The sequence below is a fragment of the Juglans microcarpa x Juglans regia genome, chromosome 2S, assembly GCF_004785595.1.
Source record: "Juglans microcarpa x Juglans regia isolate MS1-56 chromosome 2S, Jm3101_v1.0, whole genome shotgun sequence".
Taxonomy (NCBI): Eukaryota; Viridiplantae; Streptophyta; class Magnoliopsida; order Fagales; family Juglandaceae; genus Juglans; species Juglans microcarpa x Juglans regia.
The window spans coordinates 32,837,578-32,859,763 of NC_054597.1; the positions used below are offsets into that span (position 1 = coordinate 32,837,578).

General features: G+C 38.0%; 2 protein-coding genes across 4 annotated transcripts in view; one reads left to right on the forward strand and one right to left on the reverse strand.

Annotated features, from left to right (window-relative positions):
- LOC121253696 (bet1-like SNARE 1-1) overlaps window positions 1-4,797 on the reverse strand; it is a 4,917-nt gene extending 120 nt beyond the window's left edge. The window contains exons 1-6 of one of the 2 annotated variants that reach the window (XM_041153705.1): window positions 4,682-4,797; window positions 4,345-4,437; window positions 1,012-1,159; window positions 464-520; window positions 316-375; window positions 1-119 (exon numbers count right to left, since the gene is read on the reverse strand). The exon at window positions 1-119 is cut by the window's left edge and continues 120 nt beyond it. In XM_041153705.1, coding sequence (XP_041009639.1) covers window positions 30-119; window positions 316-375; window positions 464-520; window positions 1,012-1,159; window positions 4,345-4,358 — 369 coding nt within the window. In that variant the 5' untranslated portion in view covers window positions 4,359-4,437; window positions 4,682-4,797 and the 3' untranslated portion in view covers window positions 1-29. Of the gene's footprint in view, window positions 120-315; window positions 376-463; window positions 521-1,011; window positions 1,160-4,344; window positions 4,438-4,564 lie in introns of both variants that reach the window. The other variant, XM_041153706.1, reaches the window with a different exon arrangement.
- Window positions 4,798-6,204: 1,407 nt separating this feature from the next.
- Window positions 6,205-22,070, forward strand: LOC121252439 (poly [ADP-ribose] polymerase 1). Of its 2 annotated transcripts, XM_041152076.1 has the most exons (21): window positions 6,205-6,484; window positions 6,637-6,671; window positions 7,695-7,744; window positions 7,833-8,016; window positions 9,054-9,240; window positions 9,355-9,700; window positions 10,072-10,267; window positions 10,346-10,510; window positions 10,651-10,711; window positions 10,838-10,901; window positions 10,987-11,238; window positions 11,968-12,205; window positions 12,291-12,403; window positions 12,489-12,565; window positions 18,078-18,238; window positions 19,582-19,773; window positions 19,876-19,984; window positions 20,133-20,215; window positions 20,311-20,448; window positions 20,611-20,793; window positions 21,825-22,070. In XM_041152076.1, the coding sequence occupies exons 1-21, from the start codon at window positions 6,361-6,363 to the stop codon at window positions 21,870-21,872; spliced, it is 3,006 nt and encodes a 1,001-aa protein (XP_041008010.1). In that variant the 5' UTR covers window positions 6,205-6,360; the 3' UTR covers window positions 21,873-22,070. The 2 variants fall into 2 exon arrangements, with proteins under 2 accessions (XP_041008010.1, XP_041008011.1); XM_041152077.1 differs by lacking the exon at window positions 6,637-6,671.
- The last annotated feature ends 116 nt before the right edge of the window (window positions 22,071-22,186 follow it).

Genomic DNA, 22,186 nt, shown 5'->3' on the forward strand with positions numbered 1-22,186 from the left:
AAAGCTCTAGCAAATCCATCATAGATTGATTACCTGGTAAGATAGTATATAACTAGAAAAATGACGACAAATGATGCCACAAGTGTAAACATTCTCCGGCTTGACTTGGTCTCAAATACCTACAAGGTAAAACAAGCTCATCATAGCAAACATATTGCAGCAGATATTGGATCCTAAAATAAACTACACATATGGGGAAGATAAGAAAAGATGAACTACAGAATGACTTATATCTTTCCTTTTCTTTTTTATTTTTTGGATGAGTCAGAAAGACATATTTTAATGGAATAGGAAAATGTTATTTATTGTACATACCATCTTGAAACGATCCATGGTTCCTGACAAGACTCCCCTTGATGAGTCCATATCGTTGCCCTAATGCATAGAATGCCACATCTTACATTGAGAGAGAGAGAGAGAGAGAGATAACTGTTAAAGCAAATAAGTATGCTGCCATACATACCATTCTATCCAGCATGCGATTATGACTTTCCACCTCCTCATTTATATCTCCTGACAGCTGAAAGTAAAATGCATTAATATTTGCTTTGGACACTCAAAGCTTAAAAATATAAGAAATTTGTAACACTCGCTAATGCATGTTATTAAACATTGCTTTGCTAACTTAAGCTTCAATTTGAATTAGTTGCCAGAACTTTAACCACTCTAGGGAGTTCTATCAGATATTGAAGTTGCAGAACGGAGAAGGCATACCATAAAAGTTTAAGCCCCTCATCTATCCAGAAGGTTTTCTCAAAGATGCTCCATTTGGTTTGTTGTGAAAATGGAGGGGCACTACAAAAATTATTTAGTTACGAACAATTCCATTCTTGATTCCAGACAGATGTCCAAAACTCCATTACTTTCAACTTCCTGTATCCTCATAAAACTGACTAAATAAAAACAACGTAAAACTCTGTCTTTGATTATATAATAAAGCACATTCAAGCCAATCATGAACTTCAGCATCTAACTTGAACAATTAAGCTTACTTGCTAAGATAAAACTTACTCTCTTCAGCAGAATGACTCTGTCTTGCAATCCATCTATTGCTCCTTCATTGTCATGCTCATCAATTTCATGAGAGTAAGAAGATGAGGCCTTTATGCCACCCTCCTCGATTCCATCAAAAAGAGCAGTTTTGTTGTTACGGAAGTCCCTGCATGCAAGGAGATCTTATTTCAGAAGTTTCTAATGTTTAGGTACATATATTATATACCATATATCTTGGATTTCACTACTTTTGAAGATTGATTAAAATCATATTATTATACATACATACATACATAAATATGTGTGAGTAATATATCTGTGTATATTACACATATAAAGATCTTATCACAGAGCCAAATGAATAGATGAAATACCATAAACTACTCAAGTTTCCTAATAAAGTAAAACTCAGCAGAATCATAAATTCAATGAGGGGGAATTGGCATAGAAAGTCATTATTCACCCAGGCATTACGGGGCACCATGAAATTATATTTGAATATATGTATTATTCTGAACTACATAGGCCCAATTCATCAGCCATGGAGCCATGAATATTTCCTATCCAACACATACCAATACTTCCCATTTCCAGTGAAATACTTACAAAACAAATGTTAAACCTCATAAGAGGTTTGCGGAAACATATCAACTGGTCGAAGGATACTCCTGGATATTAACGGGATAAAGCTCGAATATCCTACTATAACCTTTTTTTCATATACAAGTATAACAATAATTCAAGTAAAACCAGAAATAGTGGTTTACAACACAAATTTCGACCTTTTGGTGCCACTAATTAGGGGTGCTACCTGCACCCCCCCCCCCCCCGCGGGGGATGGGGGGTGCCCCTTTCCTGCCCTCAGCCCACGACCATCCACCCCACCTTGCCCACCGCCCAACCATGGCGAATAGACAACCAAAAACACTAAAAAAATCCAAAACAACCGGAAAAATAACAACAAATCCACATCCATCCACAACAAATCAGAAAAAAAAAAAAAAATCCAAAACAACAGATCTGAAAAATGAAAAATGGCCACGAATGGCCATGGGTCTCTTCGCAAACCCACGTTCATTCATGCTTCAAGAAGGAGGAAAAGAAAAATTGAAGGAGGAGGAGGAGGAGAATAGGACACGGCAGCGAGAGGGAGAGAAACAGTGACCCGGGGGGGGGGGACTGGAAGAGACATATAGAACTAGAGAGAGCGAGAGAGAGGGGAAACAAAGAAAGAGACAGCGGGGGCGGGGGAGGAGGGTTAGGTTTAGTTAAATGTAACCCCAAAACAAAGTCGTTTAAATTTTTTTAAAAAATAAATAAAACCTAAGAAAAAGGACGTTGTTTCCAAAACGACATCGTTTTATTAAAGGAAATTAGTAGTTTTATATATATATATATATATATATATATATATATATATATATATATATGGGCTGGGCCAGGTGGACGGGATAAACCCCGGGCGGGCTTGGGCCCTGCCCCCAGCTGTGTGCGGGCATCCTCCCGTACACCTTGGCCAGGCTGATGCCAGACCAGATGGGGTGGGGTGGTGGTGCCCCTCCGCCCAGCCCTACCACTAATGTTGTCTTTCTTAAGGCATACTAGAGAGAGAGAGAGAGAGAGAGAGAGAGAGAGAGAGAGAGAGAGAGAGAGAGAGAGAGAGAGAGATGGGAATGTGAATCCTTGGATATTTTGTAAACATAATCCAGTCCATATTTATATTAACTCAGGGTAAAAGAGCATCCAAGCCCAGCATGTAAAGGAGCCTTTGAGTTATGTTTGAGCTGGTATCTAGTTGCAATGGAAAATAAAGACTGTTTCCAGGACTAACTGTCCTGATCATTATGTAAGTGGTGTATATATCATATATTGAATAATATACAGATGGGCAGGTAATTGGATTCACATACCGAAAATGATATACTCATTGATACTGTAGCACAAGAGTTTCATACTGTGTTATACCCTCAAAGTTAACAGTTGCATGATACCCAGTGATTCTATACGTCCTTTGAAATCTCACATAGATTAATTGATGAGACTTTCTATTCATGTTCTAATATAAGCATCAGTCTTGAAAGTATACTGTGTAAGGCAACAACAACTTCACCAAGCTTAGTGAGCTAATTTAAAATTGAGTTCAATATCTTAAGGTATATTTTGCTGATGATAGATGCAGCTGTTAGCATGCTCTAGATCCTTTTACAAAGCATAGAGAAACAACCATATTATCGAGAAAAAAAAAAAAACATCTTGTCATTTACTTAGATAAGCAAGTGCCTATGATTCATCAAAGTGCAAACAACATGTGTACTTTCACCCACTTCTGAGTATAAATGTACCATATAAACAAGCAAAGGATGTACCACCTAGACGTGAACATAATACCACAAGTTGATGACATCGATCTGCCACCCATAATATCCACATTGTATCCCAAGACTTAGCATGAGAGGGTAGTGAATGAGATCCTACATTGCTTAAGAGAGAGAAGTTCTTGTGGTTTATTACGATTGCAAGGGACTCCGATTGTATCATTGACTAGTCCGTTTGGATTACAAGTCTAACTATGGATTGGGCTTTCCTTTGGTCATAATAATTGATATCAAAGTCAATCCTAAACATAGATATGGGACTTGAACCGTACCATCGGCTACATAATGGCTAGAAGGGATCATCAAGATTTAAGGAAGATAAATTGTAACGCCTCTGATTGAGTATGAGAGTGGTAAATGGGATCTCACAATGCCTAGGAAAGAGTCTTGCCGTTTATAATGATTCCCTTAAAACCTATTTTTTAATAAGCAAACCAAGATTTTATTAAAATCACAAAAGGCATAATCCAGATACACAGATAATAAACAATAGAAATGCCTAATTAGAAATATGAAAAGAACAAGAAAACCATGGAAGCTCAGCACATGAAAATCCATAGAAGCTACCCAAAGGAAGAAGTATTGAAAAAGAAAGTTATAAGCTCCTCCATCCATCATCCACTCTTGATCCTCAAACTTTCTTTCATACCTTTCCCACCAAATATATCACACTAGACAAATAGGAACCATAATCCGCTCTACAAGGCAGCACATGTAGTCAGTAATAAGCATATATATACCAGACACCAGTAAGAACATAATAAGATCTCCCCGTATAGGAAATTTCAAAAGCTTACAAGCACGCAACAATCTATGCAGATGAAATCTAGCAGTGTCCACTATCACCAAATCAGACTCAGATATTTGACCATCTTCACAGGAAAAGGACCGTATAAGGCGTAAATATAACGCATAAGAAAGATACATGATTCACGAATGGTTGAAACAAGTAACAAGAAGATGGGAATTTACCAACCTTCTGGCATTCATAACTAACAAGATTCTGTGATCTATATGCCCGACTCTGCTTCTTGTACTCGTAATCCCAGTTCTTCGATCTTCGCAATTGCTTTAATTAAAAGAATTCCAAGAAATTAATCAAAATGAAAGAGAAACAACCAGAAAATGACAAAAAGAAGAGAAATTCATTGGACGGGGAAAAGAAAAGAAAAGAAAAAAGAAAATCATATACGCCCGGAAAAATAAAGAAAATAATTCGAGAAGTTGGGGGAATTCAGATATGAGAAAAGGACTGGGAATCGAAGAGAAGGGAAAGAAGATCTCGGAGGGTATATGACGCGTAGGAAGGTTACCTTTTGGAGGGAAGGCTGTGGAGTTTTTACAGTGCCACAGCTGAATAAGGTGGCAGAAATACGCAGTGATCGATTTGGATTTGCCTCTCTGAACATCTCTATCCGTATATAGAAAAAAAACACTACTTTTTGACACCTATTATAATGGTAGTGAGAGGCTTACTATTCTACCTATCTACTATCTAAAAGTGTATTTCAAGTTTTTTTAATTTTTTATTATTTTTTAAATATTTTTTAACATCTTTAATTATTAAAAAAGATTAAAAAAATATATAACTTTACTAATACTCACTTTCTTAATCATTAAGTAAAATAAAAAATTAAAAAAAATCAAATACAAAAAGAATAGTAGATGAATAGTAGTAGGATAGTAACCATATTATTATTCTTATCTTAATAAAGTATATTTTAAATATGAAAAATACTAAATTTACTTAAAATAAAAAACTTACAAAATAATTTATTTCTCGATATGTCAATTATTGATATATTAAAAAATTTAAAATTTAAAATTTAAAAAAAAAATTAACAAAATAAATCTTGTAAATAAAAATATAAGTAAAACTGTAAATACATGTATCACTACTCTTTAAATAATTTTATAAATTAATGTTACAAGAAAAAAAAACTCACATATGTGATTAAAATTTTAAAATAAAAATATGAGTTTTACAATTATTATTCCTAAAAAAGAGATGAGAACAGATGCATTATATACTACTGAGAAATGCTAAATGATCAGATGGTTATTAATAGAACTAATAATTTTTTTTAGTTTTTCAAGAAAGTAATTATTAGTGAATTTGTTTGTTTTAAATAAATATTTAAGAAATATGGAAAAGTAAAAAAAAAAAAAAAATCAAATTACAGTGATGATCAGTCCAAACCATTGGTACCGGTAGCAGGAATCATATACTATTAGATATCATATCATTGAAATTTAATAGTTATCTAAATAATTTTAAAATATGATATGGACTAATGGGAGTCATTTAGATATCATAATTGATAATGTAATTGCAAAGGAATGGCACGATATGGAAAGTGTTTAATTTGACTCGTTAACTGTATTATTAATCAAAATAGTTATTTTATTCTCTTAAGTCACGTAAAATATATTATTTACATCATTTAAATGATAAAAGTTAATTTATAAAATTTAAATTTAAAAATATATATTTTAAATTAAATTATCTCATATAATTATTTTATTAGATATATTATACATATACCGACTTTAGAATATAATTTTCATATTAAAAAATCTATATCTCAATCTGTGGCATACAAAATGGGTCGACTCTAGCTGGGTTGGGAACTTTGGGGTGAATGTGCTGGACGAGCGGCCCGGCCCAGCAAGCCTAGTTAAGCGCATCAATGTCTCATCCTGTATTGGCTCACTCGTCTTAAGTTTGGGCCGCAGATAGAAAAGGGGCAACAAAATAGGGCAACAAAATAGGGCCTGAGAAAGCTCGGAGGTTTTATTTTATTTTATTTTTAAAAAAGAAGGGAAAGAAATTGCAAAGATTGCCAGAGAAGCTATCAATTATACAAACCAAACTTCTTCGACACTCCTCAGTTGCAGTTAACTGAGAGAGCGAGTGTAGCTCTGTGCCACACAGAGAGAGAGAGAGAGAGAGAGAGAGAGAGACGAAGGCAATGGCAAACCCTCCGAAACCATGGAAGGCGGAGTACGCCAAGTCGTCGCGATCGTCGTGCAAGACATGCAAGAGCGCCATCGACAAAGAGGTTTTCCGCCTTGGCAAGATGGTCCAGGCCACTCAATTCGACGGCTTCATGCCCGTATGTTCTCTTTCTGCCTTTTTTTCCTGTTTTGTTATTATTATTTTTATTATTAGTAGTATTGATGTTTTGGATTGTCGTATATTATCTTTTACATCGTGGCATTTGGGTAATGAGAACTCACTTTCATTTTCTTGTTTTTTTTAATCTAGGTACCTGTAATCCGTGGCTTAAGTGGAAGAAAGATGTAATTTTGACCATTGGCTTACGCTTTTTTCCTCATTTTTTGTTTTTTTGGGGGGGGGGGGGGGGGGGGGGTGTCGGTTTAGGACTTTCTGTAAATGCTCAGTTAACTTTTACATTTCATTTGTCATTTGGTTAATTTTTGGATCTCCCAAGATAATGGGTTTTTAACTGTTTGCTGCTTAAGCTTGATTTGGTACAGCCAGACTTGGAAGTGAGCCCCCATTGCCATTTCAGTTCTCAAGTTGGCTCTGCTAAAAAAATTACTCCTTTGTTCTCAGAAATGGCGCCTCTAAAACCTGTTCTTAAATTGTTGTCTTCTTCTATCGAGGAAACCTTATGAATACATTCCATCTGCTTTATCGAAGCCTGACATAACTATTTTCTTTACATTCTATGTAAACAGCATATTGAAAGATACATTTTAAAAGTTAGAATTTTATATCCTGCCTTATGGCGAGAGAGCTTTGGGCGGGTATTTTCAGCTGAGCCGGGTTGTCTTGGGTCATGCCTACGAGTGTGGTGGAACTTTTAGCATGTTGGAATAGGCATCATCATTGCTCCCAACTAGCAGTGACATGGAGGATGGTTCCTTTGTGTCTATTGTGGTGTATATGGACAGAACGAAACGAGAGATGCTTCAACAACAAGGAGATAAATGTGGGGGAATTATGGAATTTTTTTTGTGTTTTCTTTAGTTCAATGGTTGGCTGCTATTGTACTAAAGGGAGGGAACGTTCACGAGTTCTTGTTTTCTTTTCAGCTCTCTAGAATGTGATTAGGAGTCTCTTTTGTTTACTTCCTGTGTACATGGGCGTTGCCTAGTTTCATTCAATCAATAAAATTTCTTACTTATTAAAAAAAAAATGATTAGTTTTTCTCTGTTACTTGGAAGTTTATTGCAAGGTTCATTGAGGGATTCTATGATTCTTGATGTTTTTAAATTTTCAAATGTAATTCGGGACTTACTTTCCAAATATCTTGCCGGTATTATACTGCTTTGACACGTATTTGTTTTATGAATCAGATGTGGAACCATGCTACTTGCATACTGAATAAAGCAAAGCAGATAAAATCGTATGTATGCTCGTATTACTTTCAGCATTTTCATTGAGTTAAGCAGATAGATTCAGTAATAAACTCCTATGCGTGATTTTGCTTTTAGCATTGATGATGTTGAAGGCATTGAGTTGCTCCGTTGGGAAGATCAGCAGAAGATCAGGAAGTATGTGGAGGGCAGTGGATCCCTTGCTAGCACTGCTGTCACAACTACAGAATGCAGTATTGAAGTTTCACAATTTTCTCGTGCCACCTGCAAGCAGTGCAGCCAAAAGATTAAGAAAGGAGAGGTTAGTTTCTATGTTTCTGAGGTCTTTTTCAGAAGATAGCTAATCATCACAACCCTATCTACACTGAAATACGTGGGGATTCTGTGGAGAAACGAGAGCTGGATATTAAGCGTCCTCTCCTAGAAACTGAAAATGTAAGGTTGTGTAAAGAAAAACGAGTCTAGTGAAAAATTATTATTGAACTTGTCCTTTAATCAATATTCTTTGTGTTCCAAGACAGATTAAAATAGTCAACATTCATAAGTGAGTTTGAGGAATCTGCAGATGTTTGATGTACCAGACCAGACAGAAAAATGCTTAAGCAATGCACACATGCTACATTGACTTGTGCCAATTGGTGTCTCTTATGTGGTGATCTGCATGTTTACTACTATTCCTCTGTTAGTCCATACTGAGAGCATGTCATTATCATGGAATGATTATGCTATTATTAACAGTTAAAGGCCTTTTGCAAGTGTATGGTGCTTGGTGGTCCTTAGATAATGTGTCTACCTCACTGACTAGCTCTACCTTGACCTATCAAGCCAAGAACTCTTGCAAGTGACCACTTCTCCTGACTTGTTTATGAGTTAGGCCATATTCAGGTGTCATCATTAAATGAGTGGACTGAAAAAAGGGCATTGAAGTTTGAGTGCTACTTTACGCACAAAATGAAACATAATTCTGTTTAAAATGTGATATAAACTTAACCCTCTCAAATTGTTTTAAATAACATGAAGCAGGCAATGACCAAAAAGAATAATCTGACTGAAGGAGCTGTTTAAGGTTTTATAAAAGTCCTCAAAAGGAATTTTACAATTTTAGTGATCGAAAAGTTGAATTCCTGAAGTTAGACCCACATCTGAAGATAACATAGTATTTTCCCAAGGTGGAGCAATGATTATTTTGTCAAGAAGATTTTTATCTAGTTGATGGATTCACCTTTGCTTGGATTAATTTAACTACGCTTCTTTCTTGAGCGATTTAATCAACTAGTAATGCATAAATGCTATTTGAATTTTCCTTCATGTCAACACTTTTTAATATTTTTCCTCTAGGTTCGTATATCAACCAAGCCTGAGGGCCAAGGAGCTAGGGGCTTGGTGTGGAACCATGCCAACTGTTTCCTGGAATCATCTCCATCTACCAAAGTGGAGAAGTTGTCTGGATGGGAGAGCCTCTCAGCTTCTGACCAGGCAGCTGTTAGTGCTGTGGCTAATAAGGTTCCTTGTAATGCAAAGGGTGGTATGAACCTTTTTTTATTTTTATTTTATAGTAAGTTTTTTTCAAATGCTCGAGCAACCACAAAACTCTTGTTTTTACTGGTTATTATCTCTCTCCATGTATTTGTTTTTTCAGGCACTGAAATTAAGATAGAAGAGAGTAAAGAACTCCTGCAACAATCGACTTCCAAAGCTGGCAAAAAACGTAAAAAAGATGTTCACGGTGATCAGAATCCAAAAGTTGCTGAGGCTGTGGGAGACACATCGGCAAGCAGGGCTGCATATAAGGAGAATGCTGCCAACTCCATTGATGAACATCCAAAAGGAACTGATTTGGATAGTAAGCTGGAGACCCAAAGTAAAGAACTGTGGGCTCTGAAAGATGATTTGAAGAAACATGTGACAACAGCAGAGTTGCGGCAAATGCTTGAAGCCAATGCTCAAGATTCAACAGGATCAGAACTTGATTTGCGCGAACGCTGGTAATTTTTCTTATGCAATCTTTGAGCCTTTATTCTACGGAGGGTTTTTTTTTAAATTTATAAAACTTGTCTACAGGCTTTGTCATGGATTTTTTAATCTTTGGATGAGTTATTTATTTGTCTTGACACTAGCCTCTAATGCTTTGTGTACAAGTATTGGTCACTAGATCACCATTATCCCAGTAGATTAGTTTCAAATGTATGAAACTGCTGCTGTGTTTTTCATACCATGCAATGATTACACCATATTTGGCTTGAATATCTATTTGATTGAGAAGCTGTTAGGAAGTCAATAAATACCACTATTTAAGATTCTCTAATTTCTTTTATTAGCAGTTGACACCATATTGTCTGTTGTAATTCTTGTTTAGTGCGGACGCGATGATGTTTGGAGCACTTTCTAGCTGCCCGATTTGTGCTGGTTCTGTTCGTTATTCTGGAGGCTTGTACCGGTGCCATGGTTTCTTATCCGCATGGAGCAAGTGCTCTTACTCTACTCGTGAACCAGAACGTCTGAAAGGGAAGTGGAAAGTCCCAGAAGAGACCAATAATCAATATCTTAGCAAGGTATTAAACCTGCACCCTTGTCATGTAATGAACTAGACAGTAGACAGATAGTGACTTAAGTTATTAAATTGTAACCAGTGGTTTAAATCACAAAAGAAGACCAAACCTGTTCGGATACTGCCTCCACCGGGGTACAACAATCCTTCTGGAAGTCAAGCTATTAACCGCAGCTCTCAATCAGCAAATAGTGAAAGTTTGGGAGACTTGAGAGTTGCTGTATCTGGATTACCTAAGGAATCCATGGTATGATTTTTGCTTTTTGCTTCCTCTTTTATATGTTGTAATTACCTTTTATGATGTACTGAAACCCTGTCTAATGCAGTTTCAGATCTGTCATAATTAATTTAGCAGTTGAGTTAATCTCATAAAGGATGATTTTGCAGGAGAAATTCAAGAGAAAAATTGAGGGAGAGGGTGGAGTTGTTCATACCAAAATAAAGAAAGGTATGTGATCCCTCGAGTCAACTGAATCTTGAACATAAAGTCTTGTGTCATGGGACATCTGGGTATATTGCTGCTAACATTGCCTCATTGTTCCAACTGTTTTGCTTGGAAAAAAATCAATTACAGATACTAACTGCTTAGTTGTAAGTGGAGTGCTGGATGATCAAAATGCTGAGACCAGGAAAGCAAGGTAAATATGCTCTTAAATTGCTGGCCTTGAGTATTTTTTTTTTCTTTATTCATTTTCACTTTGATTGGGGTGGTTTCACTAATAGGAGGATGAAGTTACCAATTGTTAGAGAGGATTACTTGGTTGATTGCGTTAAAAAACGGAAGAAGCTTCCATTTGATTTGTACAAAGTTGAAGCCATTGGTGAGGCATCTAGCATGGTTACTGTCAAAGTAAAAGGGCGAAGTGCTGTGCACGAATCTTCTGGCCTCCAAGATACGGGTCACATACTTGAGGATGGGAAAATAATCTATAACACGACTTTGAGCATGTCTGATTTGTCAACTGGTGTTAATAGGTAATTTTGTTGTTTTCTTTTGCAGACTTCAATTTTCTTTCCAAATATTAGCTGTGGATTTGATTGGCTTAAAAAAAAAAAAAACTCATATGGCACTATTGCACTATAGCCCAATTTGTTGGTACTCTTGTCTGTTCCAAAATGCAGTTTTTCCTGGCTTAAAATCAAATATGTACAACTTGTATGCCACTACAGCCCATTTTGTTGGTATTTTTTGTTTGTTCCTTCCTATGGTTTTCCCTAGCTTAAAATCAAATATATGCAACATGTATAACACTAAGGCCTCGTTTGTTTTCGCAGATGAGTTGCAATGAGATGAGATAAAAATTGAAAGTTGAATAAAATATTGTTATAATATATTTTTTTAATATTATTTTTGTTTTGAAATTTGAAAAAGTTGAATTATTTATTTTATTTTGTGTGAATTTAGGAAATTTGTAATGATTAGATGAAATGAGAAGAAAAGTTTTGTGAAAGTAAACGAAGCCTTTTGGGTTAACCAGGAGCTTATAGTTTGGGTTGCCATCTGAATATAGTGTGCTTTTCAACTTGTAAGTTAGAATATATAGTATGCTATTTCCTACCATGCTTGCTGTTAAGGTGGAACAACCCTCTAATTTTTGTTTTATCTTTCCGGGTTCCTATATCATGCCATATTCTCTTTTAAATCTTTATTTCGATTTTTCACCTCTTTATGTTATTCTAACTTTTCTGTTTGCCCACTAATAGTTACTATATCCTCCAAATAATCCAAGACGACAAAGGGTCTGATTGCTATGTGTTTCGTAAATGGGGTCGAGTGGGAAACGAAAAAATTGGAGGAATCAAATTGGACGAAATGTCAAAATCAGATGCAATTAATGAATTCAAGCGTTTGTTCCTTGAGAAGACTGGGAATCCGTGGGAGGCATGGGAACAAAAACAAAATTTTCAGAAGCAACCTGGCAGATTTTTTCCATTGGATATAGTAAAAACCTTATTTATTTATTTATGTTTTGCCAATACTTGCGTTGACAGTAGCTGTTTCTTAAGGTCATTTAATTGTTTTGTAGGACTATGGGGTTACAAAACAGGTGTCTAAGAATAGAAAGAATGATGCAGCCAGCAATCTTGCCCCCGAATTAATAGAATTGATGAAGATGCTCTTTAATGTGGAAACATACAGGTTATGTAAAGATCATTATTTCATTTATTATTATTTTTTCTTTTAAGATTTATATGCTTGAAAAGCTAAATCTTAATCTGTGCAGGGCTGCCATGATGGAATTTGAGATTAATATGGCTGAAATGCCACTGGGAAAACTGAGCAAAAGAAATGTCCAAAAGGGTAGTTACCATAAAAAAACTCGCATTGTGCTCTTGATATGTAGCTATGCTTTTTTTTTTTTTTCGATAAGTAAACAAATTATATTACTCCCAAGAATAGGCCTAGCCCAGTATATACATAGACAAGCCTAACTAGGAGGTCGCAAGAGATATAAGGAAATCATGAATGGCCATGCCGTTGAAATCAACAGCATTGGACCATGTACATAACGTGCTATAAAAGAAAGCTATAAATTCCTCTATCGATCTCTTCTTGTCTTCAAACGTTCACGCATTACGTTCTTGCTAAATACACCACATGATGCACATTGGAATCATCTTCCAAACCACTGAGATTTGGTGTAGCCCTCCAATGATTGGCCAGTTGGCCAAAGCTGCTACCACAGTCTGGCATAACCCAACCCAACCCAACTCTACTCTTACCTTACCCAACATTCCATCCCATAAAACCTGCAATGTAACAAGAGGTGATCTACCGACTCGCCCCTCCCCTACACATACAACACCAATTTGCTATGATAATTCTTTACTTCCTCAAGTTATTTGTTGCGAGGATCTTGCCCAAAGATGCCATCCACACAAAAAAAAGCTACTTTGGGGGGCACCTTGTGTTTCCATACCCTTTTCCATGGGAACCTCATATTGGGGTCTTGGGTGAGAGCCTTATAGAATGAGCGAGCTGAAAAGGCACCTTTCCCGGCAGGTACCACCATAAACCATCTTCTTGAAATTGACTTGGCTTCACTGAATAAAGGAGGCTATAAAAGTCAACAAAATCATTCACCTCCCAATCTTCTGCTGCCCTACTGAAACTGATGTTCCAATGAAGTTGCTCACTTGATATTCCCATGACCTCCGCTATTAAAGCCTCTTTAACACTGGCAATGTGGAATAATGAGGGAAATTCATTTTTTAGGAGAGTATCTCCGCACCAAATATCTTTTCAGAATTTAATCTTGGATCCATTGCCCAACTGAAAACGAGTGTGACAAAAAAAGACCGCCCATCCTCTTCTAATATGTTTCTACATCCCCATTCCATTTGCTCCTCTAACTTCTTTTGTGCACCAAACCCCCCATATATTGCCATATTTGCACCCAATCGTCTGATTGAAAGTCCTCATATTTTTGATACCCAAACCACCGTTGGATATTGGGCGACAAACCGTTTCCCACTTAACCAGGTGGAATTTAAACTCCTCACCCAAACCACCTCACAAGCAATCACGTTGGAGTTTTTCAATCCAACCTGCCACACTTGCAGGAATAGGAAATAATGATAAAAAATACGTAGGTAAATTAAAAAGTGTACTCTTTATCAAAGCAAGTTTACCACCTTTCGACAAGTACATTTTCTTCCAACTCGCTAATCTCTTCTCTATTTTCTCAATCACTGACGCCCATAAAGTAGGCGTTCTTGCACCAACCCCCAATGGAAGACCCAAATACTTCAAAGGTAGAGAGACAACCTTACAACCCAATGCATGAGCTAATTGTTGTACATTAGGCACCACACCAATTGGTACCAACTCAGACTTTTCAAAATCACTTTTAGACCAGACACTACTTCAAAGCATCGGAGTAACGCCTTCAAAGCTTGCACCTAATTTTGATCTGGAGCACAGAAAATAAGGGTATCATCTGCAAACAATAAATGAGATATGTTAATGATACCCCTATCCGGGATTCCAACCGAAAATCCTTCCACAAAGCCATGATGAGTCAATGCCGTGATCATCCTGCCCAATTCCTCCATTACAACAACAAACAGTAAAGGCGACAATGGATCGCTTTGTCTTAGGCCTCGCGAACTTATGAAAGAAGCCTGTCGAGCTACCATTTATGAACACAGAGAACTTGGCCGCTGATATACACCAACGGATCCATGACTGCCACCGTTCTCCAAAGCCACATCTCCCAAGAAGATGAAGAAGGAAATTCCAATTAACATGATCGTATGCCTTCTCCATGTCTAACTTGCATATGATCCCCGATGATCCTGCTTTCATTTTACTGTCCAGTCGTTCATTAGCAATAAGAACCACATCAAAAATTTGTCTACCTTCAACAAAGGCATTTTGGGGCTTGGTGATAATCTTCCTCACCACCTCACTAAGTCAGTTCGCTAGCACTTTGGAAATGATCTTATAAACCCCTCCCACTAAGCTGATGGGTCAATACTCCTTCATCTCGATAGCCCCTACCTTCTTTGGGATCAATTCAAGGAAAGTATTATTTAAGCTTTTTTCAAAATTTTTGGCCACGAAGATCTCTTGAAACACCTTCATAATATCTTCATTTACAACATCCCAACAATCTTGAAAAAAATCCATAGAGAAACCATCCGGCCCCGGCGCCTTGTCCTTAGCCATTTTCTGCACTACTTCTGCCACCTCCTCTTCCTCAAAAGCCCTCCCCATCCGAGAAGCATCACTCATACCAATGGCGTCAAAATCGAGCCCATCAAGGGATGGTCACCAACACATTGGTCCAGTTAGGAGTTCCTCATAGAAGCCAACTACATGATCCTGAATAACTTGTTCTTCTCTGCAATCAACACCGTTAATCTTCATCATCTCAATGTTATTGTTTCTCCTGTGAGAATTTGTAACTTGATGAAAGAACTTGGTACTTCGGTCTCCTCCTCTGAGCCACAAGACTCTTGATTTTTGTCACCAAGAAATCTCATCTAGCAAGATAATTCTCTCAAGCTCCTCACCCAACAGGGTCTTCCGTTCTACTTCATCTTGATTAAGGGGCCTCGCTTCTTGGATCCTCTCAATATCCAAGATCTCCTTCAACTTACCCTTCTTGTTTTCCCGCAGGTCCTAAAACGATTGCATCTTCCATAAGTTCAAATCTCTTTTTAGCGCTTTCAATTTTCTTGCAAGGACAAAACTAGGGGTGTCCTGAAGTTGGTACGAGGACCACCATTGTCTTACTCTTTCTAGAAAGCCTTCAGATTTTAACCATATATTTTCGAATTTAAAATATCTTCTACCACCTCGGATACCACCGTAATCAAGTAGGATGGGCCAATGGTCCGAGCTAATACAAGGCAAACGCTTTTACCAGACGTTTGGGAAATGGCTCTCACAGTCAAGAGAGATGAGGAAACGATCCAACCGAGATCAAGAATGATTATTAGCCCACGTGGCAGAGCCACCAGCTAATGGCAAATCAACCAAATTCAAATAAGAGATACATTCAGATAACTCTACCATTGCTAATTGCCCTTTTCTATCACTGGAGGACTCACTTGGAAATCTAATGACATTAAAATCTCCCCCTATACACCATGGGAGGTTCCACCAACTGTGAATACCGGCCAGTTCTTCCCACAAACACACTCTATTGTTGTCTAGATTTGGACCGTATTCTCCTGCAAAAGCCCATAAAAAGTTATCTGACATACTCTTAAAAGAGCATGCTATTGTGTACCTCCCTATGTACTCCATTTTCTCCACCACCACCACCACCCGTCGATCCCACATCACTAACATTCATCCCGACACCCCGTTAGATGCCATATAAACCCAGTCCAGATGAACTCCACTCCACAAACTTGTCACAATTCCCCTATTGATCATCTTCATCTTTGTCTCCTGTAAACACACAATGTCTGCCTTCCACTCACGAACCAAATTTCTTATCCGAAGCCGTTTATTCACCTCATTAATCCCGCGGACATTTCTCGACACAATATTGGGTTTCATGGAGAAAAGGCCAGCTCCTACTGGAGCTACCCTCAGTGTTCAACGACCATGTCAACTTATCAAGCTCCCGCTGTTTTTTCGATACATTCTTCCGATGTTGTTGGTGTCCCGCTTTAATGGCCGTAAGCGAGGCCCAAAACTGATCTTCATACCCTTCATATTCCACACCCACAACTTTCTGTATTTCATTTACCTTCTCAAAGACCCAGTCTGAGACTCTTGGCTGAGAAGGGAACAAAAAATTCAAAGGAGTCGGATCCACCACCTTGTTAGCCCTTGGAGAATCTTGAGTCTCCACCACCGAGATTTCACTTATACCTACTTGATCGCTCAGAACTATCGATTTTCTTCATCTGAGGATACCCTTTCAACAGAATCATATTGGGACAAGCCCAACTCAGAGTTTGAAAACTCCCCATCCCTCACATCCACCTCAGGGTCCATGAGAAGACACCCAAAGTGGTTCGCCGGAGTCCCCCTCCCCCCCTCTTCCCTCGACGACACTGTCTGGCCCTCGAGCAATAGAGAAAAATCATCCACTTGAATCGTAGTGCCCACCGCGACATGAGAGTCATCTTTTCGGGCACCCCATACCTGCGGGCCATTGTCGAAGAGTGCCATTGTTGTCATCGGCAGTTTCTCTTGGCCCCCCGACATCTCCCTCTGCGACGGCGGCAAGAACGGCTGAGTTTCTCTTGGCTGCGCACCCGACACGACCCCGGATGGAGCCCAGGGCTTTTGCACGCTTTCTGGGTTGATGGACCAGGCCCATCCATGCATCCCTTGCTGCCCGCGTCAGAAGGGCCTGCATGCTGAGGGCCCTAGCTTCAGCCCACTTTCCTCCAAACAGGCCCCATGTTTTTCTGTTTTTGGTGGGCCTTCTCAGTTTGATACCAGCCCGGCCCCTCTATGTCAACCCCACTTTCCTCCACATGTATTTCCTTATCATGCCCAACCAATTTCCTCAAGTCTTCAAGATCCTTATGCACTTTCCATAGTTGGTTTTGCAGCACGTCCATTTGCCAGCGTAATTCCTCCTCCACCTCCTTGCCACCATCTGCAAAACGTACTTCTTGAGGCGCTCGAGGCTTAAATCTGTCAGTGGTGCGATGTCCCTCTTTCCCCCATATGGTGCAAGAGCCTCCTTGTATGACCGTGTCTTCTCCCCCTTAGGCCTCTTTTGATGGTTGACTGGAGCTGCTGCACCCCATGTTCTCCTCTCCTGCATCAACTCCACCGACGTGTCCTTCAGCCTTTTCCATCCCTTCCCCCCCCCCCCCCTTCTCCCCTTTGGGGATGATGATGATAAAACTTCTCCTACCTCCCTCCCTATATTCAGCCACCCTCACAAAACAACCTCTCTTGTTGGGACATTTCTGTGCTAGGTAACTACAATAGCCCTCTCTAATGGAGCTGTAGAACTCCTCCTTCTCACCACTCAAGCAGACCTCCAGCGCCTTAACCATCCACTGCACAGTTCTAAGGTCAACCACGAGTTCCTGCTGCCTACTCCATCCCCTCTCTGTAATGCAAAAAAGTCTACCTTCATTACTAAGTGTGAATACTTTCGACTCAATCCCTACCTCTCTAAAGAATCCCATCGAAACCAAATCACGATTGCACTAGCAAGATCATCGGTTTCAGCAAGAAAAATATTCCAAGGTGTACGGAGAGAAAATAGTTTTTAGAGAGAGAAAATTAGATAGAGAACTTGTTCCAGTAATCTCAAACTAATCTGTACAGAAGGATGCCAAAAAAAAGTGTGTTTACTTTATAATTATTGGTTTTTGTTTTCCAGGTTTTGAGGCGTTAACTGAAATACAGAACCTGCTAAATAATAATGCTCATGATCCTTCTGTCAAGGAAAGCTTGATTATTGATGCCAGCAATCGTTTTTTCACTATGATCCCTTCCATTCACCCACATATTATTAGAGATGAGGATGATTTCAAGTCAAAGGTACTAAATCAAGTGTGGAGCATCTATCGTGTTTTTGTATTTTTGCCTATTCTCAATCCATTTGTCTATTTAAACTACAGATATATCACCTCATCATAAATCACCATTGTTCTGTTTTTATTTATTGTTTGTAATTTTGAAAAGCCTGTTTTACTTTTATCTGAAACTTTACATAATTGATGCTTTTTAGGTGGCCTGTACTCTGATGTAGTAAGATCCTCGAATTGATTAAACAGAGCAGTTCTGAAAGTATCTCAATCTTCTATAAATAATTTTCCAACAAGCTTCTTGATTCATAAATTAGCAAGTAGCCTACCAATTCTGATAAGGGGCTTATAAATTCTCCAAGTTCAGTACTCTGACTCATATTTCAATATGTCTTAATTGCATTATAGCAATTCCTTAACTTAGCTGCATTGTCGTTTTGCCATCAATGGCAGCATCTCTAGCTGAGATCTGAACCTTCTAAGCCTTCAATTCTGACATATTGCTTTCAAATACTTGTAAACTTCATTTTGATTGTATTCTGTCTACATTTGCATAATTTTCAACTGTGAACTACTACTTTCACTCTTTCCCTTATTTGTATTATTACTTTTGTTGAGTGAGTAATTTTAATTTATAAATACTGAAGGAAGACATTTTACTTCTCCTGTCTGCATGCCTTCTGTGATATGTACTATGTCAATGTTTACATATTCCATCAGTTTCATGATTTGGAAAACCTTTGAGATCTAGTATGAGCATGTTCGCATACTTTAATCTAGTTGGGCAAGTTTTATACGAGTTTACATCATTTAATAATCTATTCTAATTTTTGTTCACAAAGAACCTATTTAATGATCGAATCTAGTAGAATTCCAGTTTCATCAAAGCCGAATTCAAGTTGCCTATTGGGTAGCGTTGTTTATTTACAGCCCTAGGCGAAATTGAGATGATCAGAAACAGGATGGCTTACCAAATCTTCTAAAATATTGATTGAGATTCATTGACTTTCTAATCTAGAATTCAGTGTAATAACCAAAACTTTTACTTGGGTAGTTCTATAGGAACAGTATGTTCTGTAAAGGGTCTAAAGTTGTTGAATCAAGGAGACAGAATTTGTATGTAAGATGTAGTATTTCTGGTGCCAGTATTCCTACTTCTGCAGTTATAGGCTTGCACTTTTATCCGATATGGGTATTTTTTACATGCCCGGGTATTGTGATGCTTATTTACTCATAAAAAGGTATTTTTTGTTGCCCATTTAGAATGTAACTGATCCATGTAAGTTGTTCTTTCATTTTCCTGATGCAGTTTTGTACAAGGACTAATTATTAGTGCCCTGTTTGCTTCCATGATAGGTTAAAATGTTAGAAGCTCTCCAGGAAATTGAAATAGCTTCCAGATTAGTAGGTTTTGATGCTGATAGTGATGACTCGCTAGATGAAAAGTATATGAAACTCCAATGTGATATTACTCCCCTTCCTCATGATAGTGAAGATTATCGGTTGATTGAGAAGTATCTACTTACTACTCACGCCCCTACACATAAGGCAAGTTTTAGCAGTGACACCCACTATGCTGGTGATGACGTTCTGCTTGTTTCTTTTATTTTTTTCTTGACAAATTAATCAAGCAACTGTTTATATTATCAGGATTGGACTCTTGAACTGGAAGAAGTTTTCTCACTTGAAAGGAAAGGAGAATTTGATAAGTTTGCTCCCTATCGAGAAAGGCTTAAGAACAGGATGCTCCTTTGGCATGGTAAGTTGCAGTGCTGATGTGTATGGTATTTCTCTGCAGTGACTTGTGAATAACTTTACTTTCTTGCAGTTTGTTGTGGGCACCCACTGACTAGAGTGTTGGGAAAGTTGACTAGAGTTTGATGTAAATCCGAACATTTTCTTTGCAGGTTCCCGGTTGACAAATTTTGTGGGAATACTTAGCCAGGGACTGAGAATAGCTCCTCCTGAAGCTCCAGCAACTGGCTATATGGTTCTCTTTCGCTCACACTCTCTCTCTCTCTCTGTTTGTGTTTTCATGCGTGCATATTTTTGTTTACCAGACTGATGCCTTGTTTTGTGTTATAGTTTGGCAAAGGGGTATACTTTGCTGACCTGGTCAGTAAGAGTGCTCAGTATTGCTACACCGATAAGAAAAACCCTGTTGGCCTAATGCTTCTTAGTGAAGTTGCTTTGGGGGAGGTCTATGAGCTCAAGAAGGCCAAAGTGAGTCTAAATTGCATGATTTGAATAAGATTTTTTCGCAATGGTTTTCCCAAAAACTTTTCCAATACCTTTTTGGAAGAACGAGTAGGCCCATCCAAATACATTAGCTTGTTATTCCTCTGTGACTTTCTCCCTTTTAACTTCTTTTCCTCTGTTATTCAGTATATGGAAAAGCCCCCTGAAGGAAAGCATTCTACAAAAGGACTTGGCAAGAATATACCTCTGGAGTCTGAATATGCAAGGTGGAGGGATGGCATTGTTGTTCCATGTGGAAAACCTGTGCCATCAAAACTGAAGGCCTCTGAGCTGATGTATAATGAGTACATTGTTTATGATACGGCTCAAGTAAGTTATCTTGTTTTTTTATCACTTGTGTTCCAAAATATAGTTTGTTATTTTTTGTCCATGGTGATGAATTTTAATTTATATGTGATCCAAACAACAAATATATGTTTATTTATAATTTCGATATGAATATACATTGAAGTACCTGGTTCTACTGCAACATGCATCAATTGATGTTCCCCTAAAAGGCCTGCTATGAGCATGGTCTGACACCAACTACCGGCAAAAGAGAATCTCCATCCCTGGTATAGTTAGGGGATGGATTGGGTTCAGATGGAGAAATGGGGCTAAATTGTCTTTGGAAGAGGTGGTGAATGGGTCTCACCCTGTGGTGGAAAAGGGAACTAGTTAGCCTCGGTTTGGATTGGAAACTCATCTCAACTCATCTCATCTGATCATTACAATTTTTTCAAATTTCCACACAAAATATAATAAACAATTCAATTTTTTCAAATTTCAAAATAATAATAATATTAAAAAATAATATTCTAACAATATTTTATTCAATTCATCTAAAGCCATCTTAACTCGTCTCTGGACTCTTAACAATAATATTAGTAGAGAGTTGAAAGGTGGGTTGGTGGGTGTTGAGTCCAATGGCGGGGTGTGTGGTTGGCTATGGTGGATAAAACAACCAATCTTCAAGACAAATTTGGGAGGGGGGAAAGAAAAGAAAACAAAGAAGGATAAAGGGTAAGAGGGGCAAGAAAGAAGGGGGAAGGAGGACCAAAGCTTCTCCCACCTCCAACCAGTGTTAAGGTTGACAGCTTATAGAGGCTATGGTTTTTGGGACTTTTTATCGGGAGAGTGGACTAAATAAATGGGGTCTTTTTTTTTTTTTTTTTTTTTTTTCCTTGTAACTATAATTGCACCAACTTAGAAATTGATATGTTGCTTGAGAGTTGGCCAGACTGTGACGAAGATAACTTTTTATCACACCTATGTTTATTTTTTTGCCTAAATTTGTGCCGTGTGATTAGTGCATGTATATGTGTTATGTGACTGAGATTGGGCGTTCTTATCTTGAACAGGTCAAGATGCAGTTCTTATTGAAGGTAAAGTTTCATCACAAGAGATGAGGAGAGGTAAGTAAATTTTCACTATTGTGGGGAGTGTGTTACAGTTTCACCAGTTCTGTAATCAGTGATTCACACAACGTTTGCTCTTTTGGGAACCGCTAAGTCTCAATTAAGATCTCATCTGGAGATCTTCAACATACTTTTTGCGATGTAAATGTTGTTTGCGAGTAGTGGAAGCAAGTTCAGTATCTTCAGAAATGCATTTGCCAAGTTGATGCGCACTTATTGTTCATGGTCTCTCCCCTTCCATGATGTGATGTATTTTAAACACATGGAACAACCACAAGCTTTAAAACATAAACGTCTCTTCAAAG